Source organism: Ambystoma mexicanum, chromosome 13, assembly GCF_040938575.1.
Source record: "Ambystoma mexicanum isolate Mex_15411 chromosome 13, UKY_AmexF1_1, whole genome shotgun sequence".
In the NCBI taxonomy this organism is placed as follows: Eukaryota; Metazoa; Chordata; class Amphibia; order Caudata; family Ambystomatidae; genus Ambystoma; species Ambystoma mexicanum.
The window spans coordinates 688,837,092-688,859,835 of record NC_090938.1 but is presented as its reverse complement, the minus strand read 5'-3'; the positions used below and the strand labels follow the sequence as shown (position 1 = coordinate 688,859,835).

At 45.9% G+C, this 22,744-nt stretch overlaps 1 protein-coding gene across 1 annotated transcript in view; it reads right to left on the bottom strand.

The window, feature by feature from the left end:
* Nucleotides 1-21,321, bottom strand: part of ERBB2 (erb-b2 receptor tyrosine kinase 2) — a 343,410-nt gene extending 322,089 nt beyond the window's left edge. The window contains exon 1 of the mRNA XM_069634737.1: nucleotides 20,621-21,321. Coding sequence (XP_069490838.1) covers nucleotides 20,621-20,699 — 79 coding nt within the window. The 5' untranslated portion in view covers nucleotides 20,700-21,321. The remainder of the gene's footprint in view (nucleotides 1-20,620) is intronic.
* Between the last annotated feature and the right edge of the window lie 1,423 nt (nucleotides 21,322-22,744).

Here is a 22,744-nt window from a genome sequence, read left to right as displayed (position 1 = left end):
GGGGTCAGACAGCAGCAACTGTCAATCATATACAGGGGGAAGTATGAGGCAATGTCACCCAGTATGGGAGACCGATGCCAGGCTTCGCTCCTGTCTGGGTGTCAGTGAGTTCCTTGGTGTGGCACATCCCGTGGGCTACTTAAGAGAAATTGTGGAGGAAAGAATGTATTGATATCCTAGACCTGGTGGGAATGGAACCCTCAGGGGAGGGTTTAAATGATTTGTTAGAAAAGGAGAAGGAAAAGAGGGAAAGGGAGAAACCCACGGTGCAGCCAACCATCCACAACTGGCTGAAAGAGTTTAAGATGTATATGTCAATTATGTTACAAAAATACCCGCAGGACGCATTGTCAATGATTGCATATGAGCAATATATCCACAGCTTGTACTTGAAACATGGCGGGGATGGATGGTTGCAGGTTTCCGGTTGAAAATTTAAGTGTGGCCCGCTATGTCCTGGGATGTAATGGACATCGGGGCTACGTAGATAAGATGGTGCCCGTAAAGGAAAGGGGGGACAATGCTCAAGGGGAGAAATCCCAAGTCTGGAGGTACAGAAGGGGTTATTCTCAACGGGGACGAGCGTCCTTTCGCGGGAACTCCTCCTGGAACAGCCGTACCAGCTACCGGGGGGAGCAAGCAGAATGCTGGAGGTTTAATGCTGAAGGAGGCTGCCCCTTTGGCAAAACATGTCGTTTCAAACATGCGTGGGGCAGGGGCACAGGGCACCACAGATCCTCTTCTGGGGAAGGGAAGCAGAGGAGCAGCTCTTAAACAAAAGAGAAAGGAAAACAGGAATGAAAAGGCGCCCATGTTAGGGCGTACCTACCCAATGGTGTCTCAGATTTTAATTAAAATGGTTCCCCCACACCGGTTAACCTCCAAGCATCTCCGAGTCTGTTTTTAAATACATACCACAACAGTGCAGATGCTAAGCTACTTTGGGAAGGTTTCAGGTGGGGTTTCAAAATCCCCTGCTCAGGGATTAAGATGGGAAGGGAGGCACTCAATTTACAGTCAGCATTGGCAATGCCAGAGGTGGTGGCAAGGAAAGTGGAAAAAGAAATCAAACTGGGGAGAGTGGCTGGCCCCTTCTCTCGCCCACCAATGGAGAATTTTGTGGTGTCACCTTTGGGGCTAGTCCCCAAGAAAGAGGTGGGGCAGCATCGCCTGATCAACCACCTCTCCTTCCCAGAGGGTGACACTGTAAACAATGGCATAGCGGAAGGGTTGTGCCGGGTACATTAATCCTCTTTTGACGATGCAGTAGAGATAGTAAAAAAAGCCGGGAAGGGGGCCTTGATGATCACAAAAAGTCATCATTTGCTGGGTTTCAAGGTACAAGACCAGTATTTCTATGACAAATGTTTGCCAATGGGCTGCGCTATTTCCTGTGCATATTTTGAGGCATTTAGAACCTTCTTGGAGTTTGCTTTAAAGCAAGAGGTAAAAGAGGGAGGGGTCTTGCATTACCTTGACGATTTCTTGTTCGTCGGCAAAGAGGGGACTGGGGAGTGCGGGGCACTCATGAGTACATTCCAGGGATTGATGAAGGGGATGGGGGTCCCACTAGCAGAAGGCAAGACAGTGGGTCCGGTTACGTGTCTGGCATTCCTAGGGATAGAAATTGATTTAGTCAAGGGGGAGTGCAGATTCCCACAGGACAAGGTGATGTTATTGAAAGAGACAATGAAGGTTTGGAAGGGACGGAGCAAGGCGATTCTGAAAGAGCTCCAGTCGCTGGCAGGTAACCTCAATTTCACGGGTAAGGTCATCCCGGCAGGTAAAGTGTTTGCAAGAAGTATCGAGTTTAAAACAGTGGGGTTGCAACATGCCTCCCAACATGTCAGGCTGGGAGGCAAAGTAAGGGAGGATCTCGGAATGTGGGAAAAGTTTCTGGATGATTTCAATGGGGTGCTGATATAGAGGAAAGAGTGGACCAGCAGCGACAGGCTCAAACTGTTCATGGATTCATCAGGTTCCCTGGGTTTTGGGGCACTCCTGGACAACGATTGGTGTGGTTAGGCTTGGCCAACGGAGTGGCATCAGAAAGGGATCACTAGGGACATCACGTTGTTAGAGGTGTTCCCCAATGTGGTAGCCTTTAAAATGTGGGGTGAACAGTTAAAGGACAGAAAGGTGTTGCTCTGGTCGGACAACCTAGCAGTGTTACAGATAATAAATCAAGTTCATCAAGCAATGCAAGGGGTTTAAGACTGCTTAGAGAACTCAACAAAAGCATGCTTGCATTAAACATCGAAGTCAGAGCACGTCATATTCCTGGGGTCAAAAACATAGCCGCTGATTCTCTCTCTCGTTTACAGTGGGAGAAATTCCGGGGGAACTGTCCAGAAGCAAGCGAGTTGATGACCCCATTCAAAGCTCAGTGGTGGGGCATGATTGGGGTGATCCGAGTTCTCCGATTCACACGGCTCTGGCACCGAGCACGGCAAGAAGATACAAGGCACGCTGGGAACAGTTCTTGGCCTTCCAAGAGGAAGTTTTGCCGGAGGGGCAGAGGGATCTGCCAGTAAGGGCCTTTGTGGGTTGGTGCTGGCGGTCAGGGAAGACCAGAGCTTGGATGGCCTATCACTTGGCGGCAATAGCCCATTATTTTAAGTTGGGTGGTAAGGGGGATCCCACGAAGGAACATTACATTGTAATGGCCATGAAGGGCTGGGAAAAGCAAGTGGTGAAGAAGTCTGATGAAAGACGGCCCATCGACATTGTAAAACTGCATAGCTTGGTCAAATGCCTAGGGGAAGTGTGCCATGACGTGTATGAGAGGGTTTTGTTCACGGCAGCCTTCACACTAGCTTTCATTGGGGCATTCAGAGTGAGCGAGCTGGTCCCGGAAAATAGGGACGCCAAGGGAACTGGGTTTTTACAATTGGGTGATGTGCGCATGACGGAGGGCCGGTTAAACATGGTACTAAAGAGGTCTAAAACCGATCAGGAAGGGACCGGATGTACAGTGGCCCTCCGACCCATCACATGAAGTATAGTATGCCCAATGAGGGCGCTGGCAGCCTATCGCCAGCTGAGGCCGTCCACAGGGGGGAGGGGTGCCCTCTCCTCATTCACAGGGATGGGTCCGCAATAAGCCGCTTCCAGTTTAGGAGGGTCATGGACATGGCACTGAGAAAAATGGGGGTAACAAAAGGGGTGTTCGGGACACATTCCTTTAGGATAGGGGCAGCCACTTCAGCTGCAGCCATGGGGTTGGGAACGGTGGACATGAAACAAATCGCAAGGTGGAAATCAGGGTGTTTCAAAAGATATGTCAGACCCGAGAAACTGTAGAGTTAACATGCTGCCTCTCTTCCCATTAACAGCGGCTCAGAGGAGTAGGAGGTCCGTCTGGGTAATAGGACACTCCTTTGTGTCAAGGGCTGGGGCGAGCTGGATGGTGGACCAGGAAGAGTTTGACGGCTGGTGAATATCGGATACGGTGGCACGGGGTGCCTGGGATGAGATGGCCCCAGTTACAGGGGCACATCCACAAACTGCTGGGTAAGCAGCAAAAACCAGACGTCAAGATCATACATCTAGGGGCTAATGATTTAACGTGCCTGGGGAGGGGGGCATTGATGAGGGAGATGATGTTCTCATTACATTAACTGGCAGCGCAATTGTGAGAAACCGAAATCATCTGGTCAGAGATTATTCCAAGGCAGGTGTGGAGGGGCGCAGAGAGCCACTCAGCAGTGGAAAAATCAAGGAGGAAACTGAATTGTGCAATGTCAAAATTCTGCAGGGACAGAGGTTTCCCACAGATCAGGCCCGGTATGATTAACCTGAAATCACCGGAATATTATCTAAAGGATGGCGTAGACTTGTCAGCAAAGGGAATGGATCTCTTCCATTGGAATATCTGCACGAAACTCCTGGAAATGTAAAATGAGGAAAGGGGGGAGCCACGGTGGACAGGAACTCACCTGCGACGTGGCGGTGTTTGGGCAACCAAGCACAAGAGACAGACTCTGAATGAGCCAGGAGAAAGCCGGAAGGGTCTTCGCTCTTCTCAGACCAGCGCCTCTTGGAAGCCTAAGCGGCGGGGGGCATCTGGTGGTAACAATAAGGGCCCAGCTTCCCCCAAAGAAACGGCGCTCTACCCGCCCAGGAACACCTGCAAGGGCAGGCGAGGCTTAGGCACGAAGGGTTGGGAGAGTTGTGCCTACGGTGGAAAGTAAGTAGGAAGCAGATTGTTGGACATGGAGCACACTTGGCAACCCTACCGATTTAGGCGGTAGGATACCGCTTTTTAAGCAGTCCTACTGCCTACCGATTTATTGACACCAAATACCGATTTTTTTTTTGTAAAAAAAAAGAAAAAAAATGTATTTATTTTTACATTATTTTTTTTTTTGCCCACGCCAGCTTGGGGGAGTCTTTCAAGTGCTCCCCCGAGCTGGCGTAGCGGGAGAAGACAGGGCATGCAGGCTTTTGATGTCAAAGGCACTCACGGCGGTGGGCTAAGGGAGCCCCTCCGCCATGAGTGCCTTTCACAAAAGGCGCCATTAGCCCCCCACCACGCCAACTTGGGGGAGTCTTTAATGGGCTCCCCCGAGCGGGCGTGGTGGCAGAAGGCGTGGCAGGCGCCTCATTGTCATTGAATGCACCCGCGGCGGCGGGCTCATTCAATGACAATGGGCTGCTGACGCGCCCTATTCCTATCATTACCTCGTCGCCTGACTATTTTTGAAACTTTTAAGATTCCTACAGATTTTTCGTCACAGAATGTTGGCATGTATGATGGAGCAGTCACCATATCTTCAGAACTATTTTCACTAATGTGTGCAGTGTGTTTTTATGATGTGAAAATAAATCTGCGGCTCGTTTATGCCAAAAAAGAAGACAAACCTCTTTCTGCACATTCTATGACAAGACTGGAGGCGAGCATTATGCTTCATCTTCATTTAATTCTACTCTTCAGCAGTTCAACAAAACACATAAACCATGAAAAAAATATAAACAACATTTCTTTATTTTTTTTTTCAATCTACAACATCCATGAGTCCCTGTAGTCCATGCCCTTTCCACCAGTCACAACCCACTTCCTGCATCTGGACTCCTCCTCTTCTTTTACTGCTCTTCAAGCAGATAAGTACCATTTCTTCCCTCTCCGCATGTCAGTGAATGTATTGACTGGGTTTGAGTGGGAGATTAATATTAAGACTAGTCATGGTATTGTATGTGAGAGAGAGGAGCCGCTTATACGGCGTTTGAAAATTTTTTTTTAAAAATATTTATAATGGTATTTTATATATATATATATATATATTGAGAAACCAATTTGGCTAAAAGATGGCGCTCTCCCTCATTCGGTGGCTGGTGCTAGAAAAACGAATTTAGCCAAATCCGTATATGTAAGGAAAACACACAGGCCCCTGAACGGTTGTAGCACTTCAAAAAACCGCTCTGGTAGGCATATGTAAAAAATAATATTCCAGCACACAAGACTTTAGCTATTCTAAAATAACAATTTATTTAGGCATACAACAGCACAAATACAAAAACAGGGAGTAAGTAGTACATCCCTGTGACAGACACAAGGTGCTGCAAAGCACTCACCCCATGGGTGGATGTAAAGTCACGCGTTCCGCCTGAATGCTCAGGCTTCCTCAGACCTTCTAAAATCCAAATGCGGCTAACACATCTTAAAATAAAAAACCACTAGGCCATTCCAGAGCAACTCCGTGCGTCAAGCATCACGTGCCATTTGAGTCATATGACTACTAGTCGAATAGAAGGGGTAGTCTCTTTGACACAATGACCTCCATATTGGAATGGTCAAGCGTCTATAAGGTCAATGTATAAAGGCATAATTACCGAAGCATATCTAAATAGACATACTAGGACCAATGATAGGCTACTGCAGTGCAAGTCGCATGGAGGAGGTGCCCGGAACCGCTACTGGTCAAAACATTGTCAATGTAATCAGATGTGTAAAATCTACGCACAAGTGTGCTCATGTATCATTCAGATGACTAACGGTGGCTCAAAAATGGCCACTCCCAGACATCCGCCCCCCCAATAGGGTGAGTATTCCTCAGCCTAGAGACTGCGAACCAAGCATCAAAAATATCCTAAATATTAGAGTAAATACCCTATTGCGTTATGTATATATATAAAATTGTAGTTATCATCGTGTACCAGGCAAGTGCCTGTAATATCAATAAAGACCAGCTACAACTGAATAAGACATATACTCATATCTAACAAAGTGCAAGTGAACAATCAACCTTTCCTATGTCAGTGCCTCAATATAAACAGCAACAATTCTATTTAGACTACTATGAAGCCGATATTTTAGATGTTCCTGTTTCGAAAAAACTTCTAGCAAAGAATAAAGCATGTAAACATTTGTTATAAAGCGCAAGTTAGCAAACAACATTAATTGTTTCGGAACCCCTATATAAAACTCTAACTACGCAATTTGGACACTTCTTACATAGTGCAAAAAAGCCAACAGTATTTCCTATATCAGTACCTCAGTGCAAATCGATAGCAGCTCAAAATAGATGAGAAACTATAAAGTGGCGAATATAAATGTACCCATTCATATCCCTATCAGCAAGTGAATAACAATTATTCCATATAATCACAGTAGAATAAAGTGCAGTGCAATGAGTGAAACCACTACTATTCCTGATATAGACACAACAAGTCTTCTGTAGAAATTTCATAACTCATACAAGGAGTATAATGATGTTGTAAAACAGATGAGAGTATGAGACAATATAAAGTATCTACTTCATGTTAACCCATTCAAGATTGCAAAAACACATAAAGTTCAGCATCCACATTCAATCCTTTAGGTTTCAAGGTGTCAAATTTGCATATGAGTGTGGCTTCCAACCGTCTCAATTTCAATTCACGGTTACCCAATCTTTTATTTGGAGGTACATGTGCCAACCCCGTGAAAGATAAAAATTGAACATCTCCATTGTGCTTTTCTTGAAAATGACTTGTCAAGGGGTATGTTAGATCACCATTTTTTATGGCTCTGTAATGTTGTAAGATCCTCATCTTCAGGGGACCAATTGTAGAGCCTATATAGTGAAGACCACAGGCACAAGTAATGGCATATACAACATATTTGGTGATACAGGAAATTCTATGTTTGTATTTCCAACATTCACCGTTAGCACTCCTAAAAGGGACCATCGATACATGTTTACACAATTTACAATGGGCACATTTGAAAAAGCCAAAACTATTTCCATGACTAGGATGTATGATAGGTGCTGGCTTGGTTTTAACCATACTAGGAGATAACATAGTTTTGAGAGTAGGAGCCTTTCGATAAGTAACCTGCGGGAAATCGTCCAACACCAACCTAAGGTGAGGATCCATGAGCAGCACCTTCCAGTGTTTCTTCATAATCATTTTTATTTCTTTAGCATGATTATTGAACCCTGTAATAAGTCTAATCTTACTATCTTTAGCTTTGATTTTTCTATTTAACAGGGATTCTCTCGTAACTGAGGCTGCTTGAGTAAAACTTCTAGAGACGGCATTCTTGTCATAGCCTCGTTTAACAAATCTGTGACCAATATTTCTAGCCTCACTCATATAATCATGGTGATTACTACAGGCTCTTTTTGCTCGCAAAAATTCTCCATAAGGGATGGAGTCAATTAGAGATTTCGGGTGATGACTCTTGGCGTGGAGAGTGGAATTAGAACTAGTGGGTTTTCTGTATAATTTAGATGTCAACTTATCGTTAACTACCTGGAATTCTACGTCCAGAAATACCAATTTCTGTTGGCTGCTGACTACCGTTAATTCTAAGTTTAACATATTAGTATTGAGTATCTCGACATATTCAGAAAGTTCCGATTCTGTCCCATCCCATATGATAAACAAATCATCTATAAAACGGTACCAGACAATGACATGTTTAGTCCAATGTTCCAATTCCTCTGCCCACGCCTTGCGCATCTCCCACCAACCCATATAAAGGTTGGCGTACGTTGGAGCCATACAAGACCCCATTGCCGTTCCCCTTATTTGTTGATACAACTGGTCTTCATAAAGGAAATAGTTATGTTCCAGACAAAAAAGTAGCATATCTAATAACATCTGATTATGTTGTCGATAACTGATAGATCTCCTTTCCAAAAATGATTGGCAAGCCTTCATGCCTGCTGCATGTTGAATCGATGTATATAAAGAAACTACATCAATGGATACTAGAAAATAGTTGGGCTCCCAATAGATATTTTCTACCTTGCCAAGCAGATCTGCTGTATCTCGTATATAGGAGCTCAAGCTCAAAACAAATGGCTGAAGAAAAAAGTCCAAATATTTGGATGTATTCTCTAATAAACTACCAATGGAAGAAACAATGGGACGACTTGGAGGGTTTATTAATGTTTTATGGATCTTAGGATTGAAATATATCAAGGGGGTCACCGGATTAGCATTTTTTAGAAAAAAGTATTCATCTCGATTGATGAGCTCTAAATCACTCCATTCCTTTAGTTTGCCAAGATATTCTAATTTGGTATCCAATAGTATATCCATACTTATAGGTGTGTAGTTCATGTTATCACTCAATTGTCTCTTCGCTTCTAGCTCATAGTTGGCACTGTCCATCACGACTATCCCTCCTCCTTTATCTGAGGGTCGTATGACTATGGAAGAATCTTCTTTTAGTGTCTGAAGAGCCTGGAATTGCATATAGTTCAAGTTCCGATCTTTAGGGGAGAGATTGCTAGATAACTTCTTAAGATCTTTAATCACCAACTCTTCAAAGATATCTATGGGTCCACAAGTGATGTTAGGGCAGAAAGTGGACTGAGGTCGAAATTTAGTCGGACAGTTTAGATCAGTAGGGATCCCAAATGTGGTTTCAAACACTGAATTCTCTAACCTAATATCTTCCTCCATATTCGTTTCGCCCAATTCTTCCATGTCAGTTAAACATAAGAGGCTAGCCAAGTCTCTTTCCGATAGTATAGAAACCTCTTTGGTTGCCTCTTTCTTTTTAGAACCTGGATTGGCCTCAATTTTGGTTGCATGAAATTTAGTTAACTTCAACTTGCGGGTAAATTTATATAAATCTACCCTAGTGGTGGTATAGTCAAATGCATGCGAGGGACTGAAAGAGAGACCAAGGGAGAGAACTGAGGTTTCATGATATGTTAGGCTTCTTTTAGAGATATTGAAGATTTTTAGTTGGAGGTCTTGTTGCCTCTGCTTTTCCCCTTCTGTTTCACTCCAGATCTCGTTGCCATCGGCGATTGATTGTCTGTGTTGAATCCCCCGCCTCGTCTTCCTCTGCCGCCTCTTGTTACTGCCCCTCTTCCTGGTCCTTTGTATTGGCCACGTCCTCTTTTCTCCGACTTGCTGTCCAAATGCATTAGTTTGAACTCCTCTAAAAAGTTTAATTTTTTTGAATATGTCCCTTCTGTTTCCGATGAGCTCAATTCAGAACTGCTAGGTTCTTCACTTAATGCAGCTAATACTGGCACACTGTTGGTTTCCATTTGTTGCAGCCTGATTTTGATGGGGTTATCAAATCTCTTGGCAAAAGTATAGATCCTCCCTTGTTCATAATCAATACGGTCTCGTTTGAATTTGTGTTGTTTCCTTGTTCTGATCTCTCCCTCATATCTTTCCAAATTTTCTTCCAAGCGCGACATTCGCCGCTTACATTCGTCACCATCTTCTGAAGAGAATAGTTGTTGTTCCATTATTTCGATATCTTTGAGAAGAGAGATTCTGTCTATTTTAGCATATTTCACCAAGCTCTCTATCATTTTAAAAGAGCAAGTATTAGTATGGTCAGTCCATTCCTTAATCAATTCAGGATTCATATCTTCGAACGTGGGGATCGTAAGGATTCTCAGTCCTCTTGGAATTCTTTGCACATCGAGATATGTTTGTAAAGTCATTGCCTCCCACCATTTCGATATTTCTTTTTTCTTTATTCTTTCAAGCTTGTCTAATTTCTGCTGTACTGTAAGACTGGCTGGAAGGCTGCTGTCCACCTCTGCTTCTGTTGTTATTGTTTCTTGGTTAAACATGATGGTGGCCGCAGCTCTCCTCTTGGCTTCGACCTGGTCTGTCATGGCAACGGGTTAAGCAAAGTTCTGACCCGTGCTAGTCTAATGAAAAAGTGCTGTATGCCAGAAGTAGCTAAATAACCAAGCTAAATACTGCCAGACAGATCGACTAGCGTATTAATCCTCTCACTCCACTCGATCGTGGCTAAGAGGTGCTCGGTACGTCTCCCCCTGGTTAAAAAATTATGTATCGGTTGCGAGTCTACCGTGTGTTAACCATGTAAGGAAAACACTGAAACCCTCTATTAGAGACGGGGGGCCACACCTTGACTAGTATAGGGTGCCAAACAAGGCTTCTCCAAGAATCACCTTACTGATATAAAAAGTCAAGGGAGGTGGCAGCCATAAACCAAAGATTGAGAAACCAATTTGGCTAAAAGATGGCGCTCTCCCTCATTCGGTGGCTGGTGCTAGAAAAACGAATTTAGCCAAATCCGTATATGTAAGGAAAACACACAGGCCCCTGAACGGTTGTAGCACTTCAAAAAACCGCTCTGGTAGGCATATGTAAAAAATAATATTCCAGCACACAAGACTTTAGCTATTCTAAAATAACAATTTATTTAGGCATACAACAGCACAAATACAAAAACAGGGAGTAAGTAGTACATCCCTGTGACAGACACAAGGTGCTGCAAAGCACTCACCCCATGGGTGGATGTAAAGTCACGCGTTCCGCCTGAATGCTCAGGCTTCCTCAGACCTTCTAAAATCCAAATGCGGCTAACACATCTTAAAATAAAAAACCACTAGGCCATTCCAGAGCAACTCCGTGCGTCAAGCATCACGTGCCATTTGAGTCATATGACTACTAGTCGAATAGAAGGGGTAGTCTCTTTGACACAATGACCTCCATATTGGAATGGTCAAGCGTCTATAAGGTCAATGTATAAAGGCATAATTACCGAAGCATATCTAAATAGACATACTAGGACCAATGATAGGCTACTGCAGTGCAAGTCGCATGGAGGAGGTGCCCGGAACCGCTACTGGTCAAAACATTGTCAATGTAATCAGATGTGTAAAATCTACGCACAAGTGTGCTCATGTATCATTCAGATGACTAACGGTGGCTCAAAAATGGCCACTCCCAGACATCCGCCCCCCCAATAGGGTGAGTATTCCTCAGCCTAGAGACTGCGAACCAAGCATCAAAAATATCCTAAATATTAGAGTAAATACCCTATTGCGTTATGTATATATATAAAATTGTAGTTATCATCGTGTACCAGGCAAGTGCCTGTAATATCAATAAAGACCAGCTACAACTGAATAAGACATATACTCATATCTAACAAAGTGCAAGTGAACAATCAACCTTTCCTATGTCAGTGCCTCAATATAAACAGCAACAATTCTATTTAGACTACTATGAAGCCGATATTTTAGATGTTCCTGTTTCGAAAAAACTTCTAGCAAAGAATAAAGCATGTAAACATTTGTTATAAAGCGCAAGTTAGCAAACAACATTAATTGTTTCGGAACCCCTATATAAAACTCTAACTACGCAATTTGGACACTTCTTACATAGTGCAAAAAAGCCAACAGTATTTCCTATATCAGTACCTCAGTGCAAATCGATAGCAGCTCAAAATAGATGAGAAACTATAAAGTGGCGAATATAAATGTACCCATTCATATCCCTATCAGCAAGTGAATAACAATTATTCCATATAATCACAGTAGAATAAAGTGCAGTGCAATGAGTGAAACCACTACTATTCCTGATATAGACACAACAAGTCTTCTGTAGAAATTTCATAACTCATACAAGGAGTATAATGATGTTGTAAAACAGATGAGAGTATGAGACAATATAAAGTATCTACTTCATGCTAAAGAAATAAAAATGATTATGAAGAAACACTGGAAGGTGCTGCTCATGGATCCTCACCTTAGGTTGGTGTTGGACGATTTCCCGCAGGTTACTTATCGAAAGGCTCCTACTCTCAAAACTATGTTATCTCCTAGTATGGTTAAAACCAAGCCAGCACCTATCATACATCCTAGTCATGGAAATAGTTTTGGCTTTTTCAAATGTGCCCATTGTAAATTGTGTAAACATGTATCGATGGTCCCTTTTAGGAGTGCTAACGGTGAATGTTGGAAATACAAACATAGAATTTCCTGTATCACCAAATATGTTGTATATGCCATTACTTGTGCCTGTGGTCTTCACTATATAGGCTCTACAATTGGTCCCCTGAAGATGAGGATCTTACAACATTACAGAGCCATAAAAAATGGTGATCTAACATACCCCTTGACAAGTCATTTTCAAGAAAAGCACAATGGAGATGTTCAATTTTTATCTTTCACGGGGTTGGCACATGTACCTCCAAATAAAAGATTGGGTAACCGTGAATTGAAATTGAGACGGTTGGAAGCCACACTCATATGCAAATTTGACACCTTGAAACCTAAAGGATTGAATGTGGATGCTGAACTTTATGTGTTTTTGCAATCTTGAATGGGTTAACATGAAGTAGATATTTTATATTGTCTCATACTCTCATCTGTTTTACAACATCATTATACTCCTTGTATGAGTTATGAAATTTCTACAGAAGACTTGTTGTGTCTATATCAGGAATAGTAGTGGTTTCACTCATTGCACTGCACTTTATTCTACTGTGATTATATGGAATAATTGTTATTCACTTGCTGATAGGGATATGAATGGGTACATTTATATTCGCCACTTTATAGTTTCTCATCTATTTTGAGCTGCTATCGATTTGCACTGAGGTACTGATATAGGAAATACTGTTGGCTTTTTTGCACTATGTAAGAAGTGTCCAAATTGCGTAGTTAGAGTTTTATATAGGGGTTCCGAAACAATTAATGTTGTTTGCTAACTTGCGCTTTATAACAAATGTTTACATGCTTTATTCTTTGCTAGAAGTTTTTTCGAAACAGGAACATCTAAAATATCGGCTTCATAGTAGTCTAAATAGAATTGTTGCTGTTTATATTGAGGCACTGACATAGGAAAGGTTGATTGTTCACTTGCACTTTGTTAGATATGAGTATATGTCTTATTCAGTTGTAGCTGGTCTTTATTGATATTACAGGCACTTGCCTGGTACACGATGATAACTACAATTTTATATATATACATAACGCAATAGGGTATTTACTCTAATATTTAGGATATTTTTGATGCTTGGTTCGCAGTCTCTAGGCTGAGGAATACTCACCCTATTGGGGGGGCGGATGTCTGGGAGTGGCCATTTTTGAGCCACCGTTAGTCATCTGAATGATACATGAGCACACTTGTGCGTAGATTTTACACATCTGATTACATTGACAATGTTTTGACCAGTAGCGGTTCCGGGCACCTCCTCCATGCGACTTGCACTGCAGTAGCCTATCATTGGTCCTAGTATGTCTATTTAGATATGCTTCGGTAATTATGCCTTTATACATTGACCTTATAGACGCTTGACCATTCCAATATGGAGGTCATTGTGTCAAAGAGACTACCCCTTCTATTCGACTAGTAGTCATATGACTCAAATGGCACGTGATGCTTGACGCACGGAGTTGCTCTGGAATGGCCTAGTGGTTTTTTATTTTAAGATGTGTTAGCCGCATTTGGATTTTAGAAGGTCTGAGGAAGCCTGAGCATTCAGGCGGAACGCGTGACTTTACATCCACCCATGGGGTGAGTGCTTTGCAGCACCTTGTGTCTGTCACAGGGATGTACTACTTACTCCCTGTTTTTGTATTTGTGCTGTTGTATGCCTAAATAAATTGTTATTTTAGAATAGCTAAAGTCTTGTGTGCTGGAATATTATTTTTTACATATGCCTACCAGAGCGGTTTTTTGAAGTGCTACAACCGTTCAGGGGCCTGTGTGTTTTCCTTATATATATATATATATATATATATATAACAGTAATAGTGATTTTACTAAGGTCATGCGCGGGGTTCTTTAGATCAGGCGACCGGTTAGCATAGCAGTTTAGGCGCGTGTCTGTAACGGCGCGAGGATTACGCGGGAGAATCCCCGAAGTTTTCTGTCAGGCAGGTGTTTTGTTCGCGAGGCTGACGGCCTCGTGTCATAAGACCGGCACGCCAGGGGTTCAGCCAGCCTCGCGAAACACGCAGCACAGGCCGCGCCTGCATCCGCGAGCCGGCCCCCACCTTCGCGTAGGCGGAGCCGGCTTTCGCGAGACACGTAGGGCGGCCAGAGTGCTCCTCAGGCAGCAGCCCCCACCCGCGGGTGGGCGGGGCTACTGTGAGCCGAGTGGAGTCCCCCATCGCTCTAAAGCGTTGGCCCCCACTCGCGGGAAGGAGGAGTTAGTCACGTTTTACACGCGTTTCAGGACGCCGCTTTCATGCGACGTTTCTACGAGGCACACCGGCACCAGTACGCTCGTAGGAGCAGGAGTTTCAGATTGGTCTCAATTAAGTGACCTTTTTTGTTCACAATACAGCGGTCTTCACGGTCGCGAGCGCTGTGTTCTGAGGGAACACTTAGAGGACTGCAGTCCATGTGATAAGGAGCTGCAGGAGACAGGAGCCTGCAGGGCTCATACTCTGCTAGATAGCAGTAGATTGGCGCTACAGAGGAGAGGGCTTTCAGGAGCCACAAAAAACTGATTACAGTGAAGGTGCAGCCACTGAAAAAGAGAAAAGAAGAGTACAAAGAGTAAAATGACTTTACTGACTCTGAATCATCAAGAAAGGGCAGTGGGCGTGCCAAGACACCTGGCTCAGGTAATTTAGGCACACAGCACATTAGAGATGTCTGAATTCGAGTGGAGCGAGGAGGAGCAGTCTCAGGACCTCACTGCCAGCTTTAAGCAAGTGCTGGGAAGCTCCCTTGTTGATGCAGTGGCAGAGGCCTTTAGACCCTTGCAGGAGAGGTTGGAGACACTGGAAGCTATACTTTCACAGCCTAGTAGCAGCACCAAAGACTGCAAGAGCACGCCCACGGATCCCTTGAAGGAGGGACATAAGGGGAGTACACTAGCCCTCAAGAGGAAATCCTCTGACGACCCCCAGGGCTCTTTGGAAGGGGCAGCAGGAAAGGCCCCAGAGGTGCCCGACGCGTTTGCGAAGCTTAAAGTGGCGTATCTGCAACGGCAGGCAGTGCCACACCTCATGACTCCCTCTCCAGGGGATGAGAATACTGGAGGAGACCCTGGCTCGGAAGATGAGCAGGTGGACGATCAGGCCTCACAGGAAGACTAAGAGGTTGAGGATGAGGACTGGGCGAAACCCAGTGGGGGCAAAAGAGCACGAAAAGGAGAAACATGCCATCCTGGAGCCGCAGGATGACATGTTCGACCCAGATAGCATACGGAATCCGAGGTCCACTGACTGGCAACCCCACCCCCAACCCCCCCCGAGTAGCACAATACATGGCAGCAAGACTTCGTAAGCCTTTAGACAAGGAGGTGAGACAACGACTACAGGCTGAGTGTCAGCGCCCAGACCTTCCGGGAAAAGTAGCGGAAGCCCCCGAGCTCGATCCGAAGATGCTGACATTCGTGTCAAAAACAAGTAAGGATCCCCGCAAAGGCATTGATAGATCCTGGAAAAGCTGCCAGGAAAAAGTATTAGACTTGGCACGGCCCTCTCGCAAAAATCATGGACCTGGCGGAGAGGGCCAAGGACACGGGGGAAGAAGTAGGCCCTGAGGTTCTCGCGGGATGGGCGCAGAGAGCAGTTTGCCTGCTTGGGAACGCAAATTGTGCCATTGCCTCTGAGAGGAGGAAAGGCCTCTTACTCAAAATAGATTTAAAGCTCAGCGACCTCTCATCGTATGACGCGGGAGAAGGACCCTAGGGCCTCCTGTTTGGAGAGACCTTTGGGAAGGAGATGGGCCGTTTCATCGGGACATACGCTTCTCTCGAGAAGGCCCAGGCATCCATCCGCAAAATATTCCCGAGTAGGGTTTTTGGAGGGACCGGTCGCTACAGAGGTTGTGCAGCCGGTCGCAGTCAAGGAGGGAGAAGACCTCAGAACCCCAGAGCACAATACTGGGAGAACAAGAGCCAGGATACATTCTTCCCATCCAGAGGGAGATTGCCGAGAGGCCGTAGGTCCAGAGGATCAGGACGAGGTCAAGGATTTACGCCAGGTGAGAGCGGCTCAGTATCCTCCGGTAGGTGGGAGGACGCGCATGTTTTTAGAGCGTTGGCGCAAGCTTTCAAGCGATTCTTGGATATTGCAGACCGTCAGAGGCCTGCGACTAGATTTCATAGAGACCCCAGTTCAGCCGAACAGACCGCAGAGTCAGAGATTAGCGCAAGCGGAACAAGCACTTCTAGACAGCGAGATAGAGCAGTTAGTCCACAAGCAGGCGATAGAGAGATGCGAGACGTCACCCAGGTTTGTGAGCAATATGTTCCTGGTGCATAGGAAAGAAAAGGTGCGCCCAGTTATAAATCTCAAAGAGCTGAACGGTTGGGTCATATATCGCCACTTCAAGATGGAGGGCATACACCAGCTCAGGGACTCCCTAAGAGAAGCAGACTGGCTGCCGCGTTTAGATCTGAAGGACGCGTATCTCATGGTCCCCGTACTCAAGGAGTACAGACCATACCTAGCGTTCCGTTGGCACGGTCAATTCTGGCAATTCAAGACAATGCCATTCAGACTGGCTTCAGCTCCCTGGGCATTTACGAAGCTGATGAAACCAGTAGCGGCAGCGATCAGGGAGAGAGGCGTCAGATTGATCATCTATCTAGACGACCTCTTACTACTAGCGGAAGATCGAGAAGTGCTAATATACCAAACGAGATGGGTACAAGACCTTCTGGTCTCGCTTGGATTTCTAGTGAACATAGAGAAATCCGATACCATACCAGCTCAGAGGTTAGACTTTCTGGGGTTTGTGCTAGACACAAAGAAAGCGACTCTGGAGTTGCCAGCTCGAAAGCTGAAAGACATAAAGAGGGAGATCAGATTATGTCTAGAGCAACGACGGATATCCCTCAGGACATTGGCGAGGATAGTTGGGCTATTAGCAGCATCTATTCAGGCCATATTCCCGGGGCCCCTTCACTACCGGGCCCTGCAGAGACTGAAGATAAAACATCTACAACAGGGTCTGAAGTATCACCAGGAGGTACCTCTAGATCAAGACTCCATTACAGAACTAGAGTGGTGGTTAAAGAATATGGACGCTTGGAATGAGCGAGCCATATTCGGAGACAAGCCGGATCTGATAATAGAATCAGACGCCAGCCGGAAGGGTTGGGGAGCCAGATGTGGGACCTTACAGACCGGGGGCAAATGGAGCGAAGAGGAGCTCCGTCTTCACATAAACTGTCTGGAGCTCCTGGCAGGATCTTTCACGATCAAGGCCTTCACAAGAGGAAAAGTGAAATCCTGTGTGCTGCTGAAGATGGACAACATTTCAGCAGTACGGTACATAAATCACTTAGTCGGCACGAGGTCCAAGATGCTAGCAGAGCTAGCGAAGGATTTCTGGCACTTTTGCCTTCAGTCAGAGACGTCAGTGACAGCGGAGTACCTGCCAGGCGCACTGAACGTGGTAGCAGACTGGAACTCTCGCTACCTGACAGACTCGAGCGATTGGAGACTAGACCCAGCAGTGTTCCAGAAACTGGACAGGAGATGGGGACCATTGCGTATGGACATTTTCGCCTCTCGGCTCAACGCTCAGACGAGCCTCTATTACAGTTGGAGGCTAGATCCGGAAGCCCAAGGAACAGATGCTTTTCTGCAGGAGTGGGCAGGAGGCCCGCATTACACTTTTCCTCCCTTCGCGATGTTGAGCAGAGTTCTAGCGAAATGTCGGAGGGAGAAAGCGGAACTGGTGTTAATAGCACCCTTGTGGAAGTCTCAAATGTGGTTTCCAACGCTAATGGAGCTAGTAGCGGACGTACCCAGAGTCCTCCCCGAAGGAGAGCGACTGATCACGGACCCAGCTGGGTCGTGTCATCCTCTGAGAGCGAGAGGGACACTCCCGCTAGTCGCGTGCAGGATATCAGGAGACGCTGGGCCCTGCCGGGAATTTCGGCGCAAGCTGCTCAACTTATCGCAGAATCCTGGGCTCCTTCCACTAGGAGGAGCTACGACGCAGCTTGGGCAAAATGGACAAGCTGGTGCAAGAACAGAGGTGTTCCTCCCGTTTCAGCATCTGTAGTGGAAATTCTGAATTTCTTAGCGAATCTATTGCAGAACGGTAGAGCTTTCCGTACGATAGGAGTATACAGATCAGCTATATCAGCGGGACATATGCCAATAGAATGGTTACCAGCAGGAGAGCATCCAGCAGTAGTGAGACTCATCAGAGGAGTTAAATTCAGAGTGCCACCAGTGCCCAGATATAATATGACATGGGACGTGGCCACAGTATTACGATTATTATCAGATTGGCCAGCAAACAAATACCTTTCTCTTAAACAGCTATCAGGTAAACTAGCTATGCTATTATGTCTGATTTCATGCAAACGAGTGTCAGACGTTAAAGCTCTAGAGATTAACAGACGGTCCTTCGGACCGGAAGGAGTCACATTCTCCATAGCCAGGAGAACTAAGACGGGCACATCCACAGTGCATTATCCTTATTTTCTGAACAATTCTAAATGGTGCATGGCACAATGTATTAAAGAATACGAGAACAGAACAGCAGAGAATAGAGCAGATAATACTACTCAGTTGTTAAAAGTGCGTAGGAAACCCTATCACGTAGTGGCATCAGCTACCATAGCTAGATGGGTAACGGAGGTCATGCATGCAGCAGGTGTGAATGTAGACACGTATGGAGCGCATTCAGTGAGAGGAGCAATGGCATCGTCAGCCACGAGAGCAGGAGTGCCCTTGAGTGAGATAATGCTATCAGCAGACTGGTCAAGCGATCGTACATTTAAAGAGTTTTACTTTAAGCCAGCGGAGAGTTTGGCTAGTGCGATGTTGGGGAAGTTTTGAACAAGCATAATGCTCGCCTCCAGTCTTGTCATAGAATGTAGATTACCCCTGCTATCTGCGCAGGGAGTATTAATTCTATTAAAGACTAAGGAGGCGAGCATTAAATTCCCACCCGAGTGATGTACTGTATATAAATGTTGATGCATTATATGAGTAAGTACACTACATACGCACCACCCTAAGATTTCCTATTATGTTTTTCATAGGGGAAAATCAGAAGAATAGTTGAAGACAGTGTCGTAGGTGAAAGTATCAGGAGGCCGGGAGTTCACCGGCAGTTGAGTTTAAAGTTCAGAAGAGCCTTCGCACCGTTGGCGAGGATCAGTTAATGGAAATGAGAGACTATCAGAGCGAGTAAAAGCAGAGGAGGAGTCCAGGCACAGGAAGTGGGTTGTGATTGGTGGAAAGGGCATGTACAGAGACTCATGGATGTTGTAGTTTGAAAAAGAAAAAAAAAAAAATGTTTATATTTTTTCATGGTTTATATGTGTTTTGTTGAACTGCTGAAGAGTAGAATTAAATGAAGATGAAGCATAATGCTCGCCTCCTTAGTCTTTAATAGAATTAATACTCCCTGCGCAGATAGCAGGGGTAATCTACATTACTGGGGAAACAAGGGAATGAGCAGGTGCAATGTTATGGGTCCAAAATGGACAGATGCACGAGTTATCGCTATGCAAGGCTCAGAGGCAGATTGGACTGGACGCTGCTCAATGCAATTGCCCAGCATGGGACTGGCACAGCATTACAAACAGAGGCTAGTGCGGTAGGCACGAGCAGAGCGCAGGCGCGCATGCCGCTGCCAACACAGTGACCCATACTATAACAGCATAGCATAACACATGCGCGGTGACCTGCAGCTCCCCCAGTGCAGGATGTGCCAGGCAATACCCGACCGACTCCGCCTCCGGTGCGTGGCGTCACGCAAAACCCATCCCGCCCCCTCAGTAGGCAGAGTCTGGAATGCCAGGCCAGTTTGGCTGGCGGAAGTGAGAGTCGCAGGGTAACTCAGAGAGCATTCCGTCAGAAGGCCGTGTATGTGTGGGGGGCCTGGGGGCTGCACACTTCTGCGTGGCGAGGCTGCAGAGCTCAATGCAGCACAATTCCTCTGAAGGGGCGAGGCAGTCCTAGAATGTCATATTTCCGGATTAGGGAATGTTAACGTCTCTCCCCCCCCCCCCACACACACACACATCCGCCTCCTGCCATGTCCTCACTCTCAACACTTTCTACTTCACACTCTCCCCTCCGTTCCTTTCACCTGACTCCCTCAAACTCCCCCACACTTCCTAATGAGCCCCCCACACTGCTTCGTATTGCTCTCTTTCTCGGTTATGCGCGGCACTCCTATTCACTGATCTCTCACGCTCCCCTTTTATCAGATCGCCAGCACTCATTTTTCACTGCCCTTATCTGATCTCCCACACTCCCCCTCACTGCCCTTTCCTCAGATCGCTCACACCCCTTTACAATTCTCTCTTATCCGATCTACAACTCTATCTGTCCCCCACGCTCCTCGCTACACTCCCTGCCCCTTTACACTTCACTTTTGTATAAAACAGGTCATATTTTATGAGCACCGAGAAGACAGAAGGCCCCCTCCCTGACCCCTTCTCTTAGCTGACACTCACCTCCTGTACTCCCGCAGGAGCCACGCAGCAGGGCCAGCAGCCCCCAGACGCAGTAGTGTAGAGTGCAGTGCAATGCCATGCTCTTCAGTTCAGCGTGCAGTGCAGTGCCATGCCCCTCACTGCAGGCTGCAATGGTAAGTGGGGGGGGGCACGCTCCTCAGCTCAGTGCCGAGTGCCGTTCAGGGCCATGCTCCTCAATGCATGGGCCAGTGCCGTACTCCTCCGTGCAGTGTGAGGTGCCATGCTCCTCAGTGCTGTGCCACGCTCCTGCGTGCAGGCTGCAGTGCAGTTCTCGCGTTCCTCAGTGTAGGGCGCAGCGCAGGGCCATGCTCCTCGGCGCAGGACTGTGGTCGCGCCCCCCAAGCCTTGTCGCCCCCAGGTAGTTTATTCCACCTCGTTTCCGCCTCTGTCCCCCTTCATTCCTGCACAGCACTTCCTCAAAGGTAGCAGAGTTCTGCGGGGACGCGCGGCGCGAGCACGTTCGGCTCTGGGAGTGGCAACTCAGGCTGTACACAGTGCCCAGCCCCCAGGTTGGCAGAACAACCCTCCTCCCAGAAACCCGCCCCATCCCTGTCTGTCCAGGCTCCAGTCCGCCGCCGCTCTGCGTCCCATGGCCAGGGGGGATCTGTTGCCCAGGAGGCACCCCAAGATGAGTGCAGCCTTTTTCTGGACTACTGCGCTTCACAGGCCCAGCTCAATGTGGATGAGACCAGAGGCCACAGCCCACAGGGCCGTTAATACCCGTGACTAACCCGCCGGGCCCCCACTGCTCTTCCCAGCTGAAATTCGCAATATAACCCGCCCCCTTGTGCAGTTTCCGCGAGTAGCTTTTGGGCCTGGTTCACAGAAGCGTTTTATAATTGCGCAATCCCATTCCCATTGGAAAACGTTCTGTAAATCGAGCCCAAGTTACGTACTTGATTTACCATCATCGCACCGGTGATATTCGCCTCCATGTGCCGTGGCGGTTGGTGAGGGGTGTATACATTTTCCACGAAATGGCCCAAGCAAACCAGAGCAGACATCCAAAAAATAATCATTGGGTGAAATGGTACATTTTCCAGAATACTTCAGAGAAACATTGGGTACAAAAAAAGCCATGCAATTTACAAACCTCTAGGGGAAAAACGCCAACAGATGCCAGGTCACCAAGAAACCAAAGCAGTCTTTGCCAACACATTTTTATGCTGCTTTCAAAGAAAAACATACGAGCCCTGTCTCTACACTATGTGGCAGCATTGCTACGTAAAACATTTTCATGCTGCCATGTCCGACATATGCCAGTATTGGCACTGTAAAAATCACTTTTCACGCAGCCTGTGCACAATAAAAGCAAGTATTGCTACTGTAAAACAATTTTCCTACCGGCTGTGCCCAGTATATGGCAACAGTATGCCACTGTAAAAAATGCACCTGGGCTGTGCCCGGTATATGCTAGCAGTCCACTTTATAAAATCCTTTTCATGCTGCGTGTGCCTAATATATATGCCAGTATAGCCAGAGTAAACATGCCTACATGCCACTGGCCCCAAAATATGCCTGCCACAAGCCACTATAAAACAAATGATCATGTTGGTTGTGTCCACCATTTGCCATTTTTGCAAATGTGAAAACTGGTTGGTTAAAGTTGCACATTTTTCTTCTTTTCCTTCTGATTTTGCTGTATTTTAACTAACATGTTTCTATGATGTATTAATATCTTGAAATGTTTTATTATGTATGTGAAAAGTCAAATAAATAACTAACACAATAAAAAAAAAGAATTCTTTTCACACTGGCTAAGCCCAAAATGTGTCAGCGGCATGCCACTGTGAAAGCAAATCTTTATGCTGGCTGTGGCAAACATATGCCACATACGACTGTAAAAGTACATTTTATGCTGGCTGTAGCCAATATATGGCAGTATTGCCATTGTAAAACAAAGTCTTAGAAGAGCCTGGTTAGCTTGACACCAAAAGCTACCAGGTGCTACATTTGAATCCTCAGGCCAACAGATGCGAAACAAACACACCCATCTGAATTTAACATAATTTGTTTGGAACAATCTATGAATCAGGACACATGTGCACACTATTTAAAGCATAAGGGGTCATACATAAATGAGAAAATGATGTTTGCATCTTC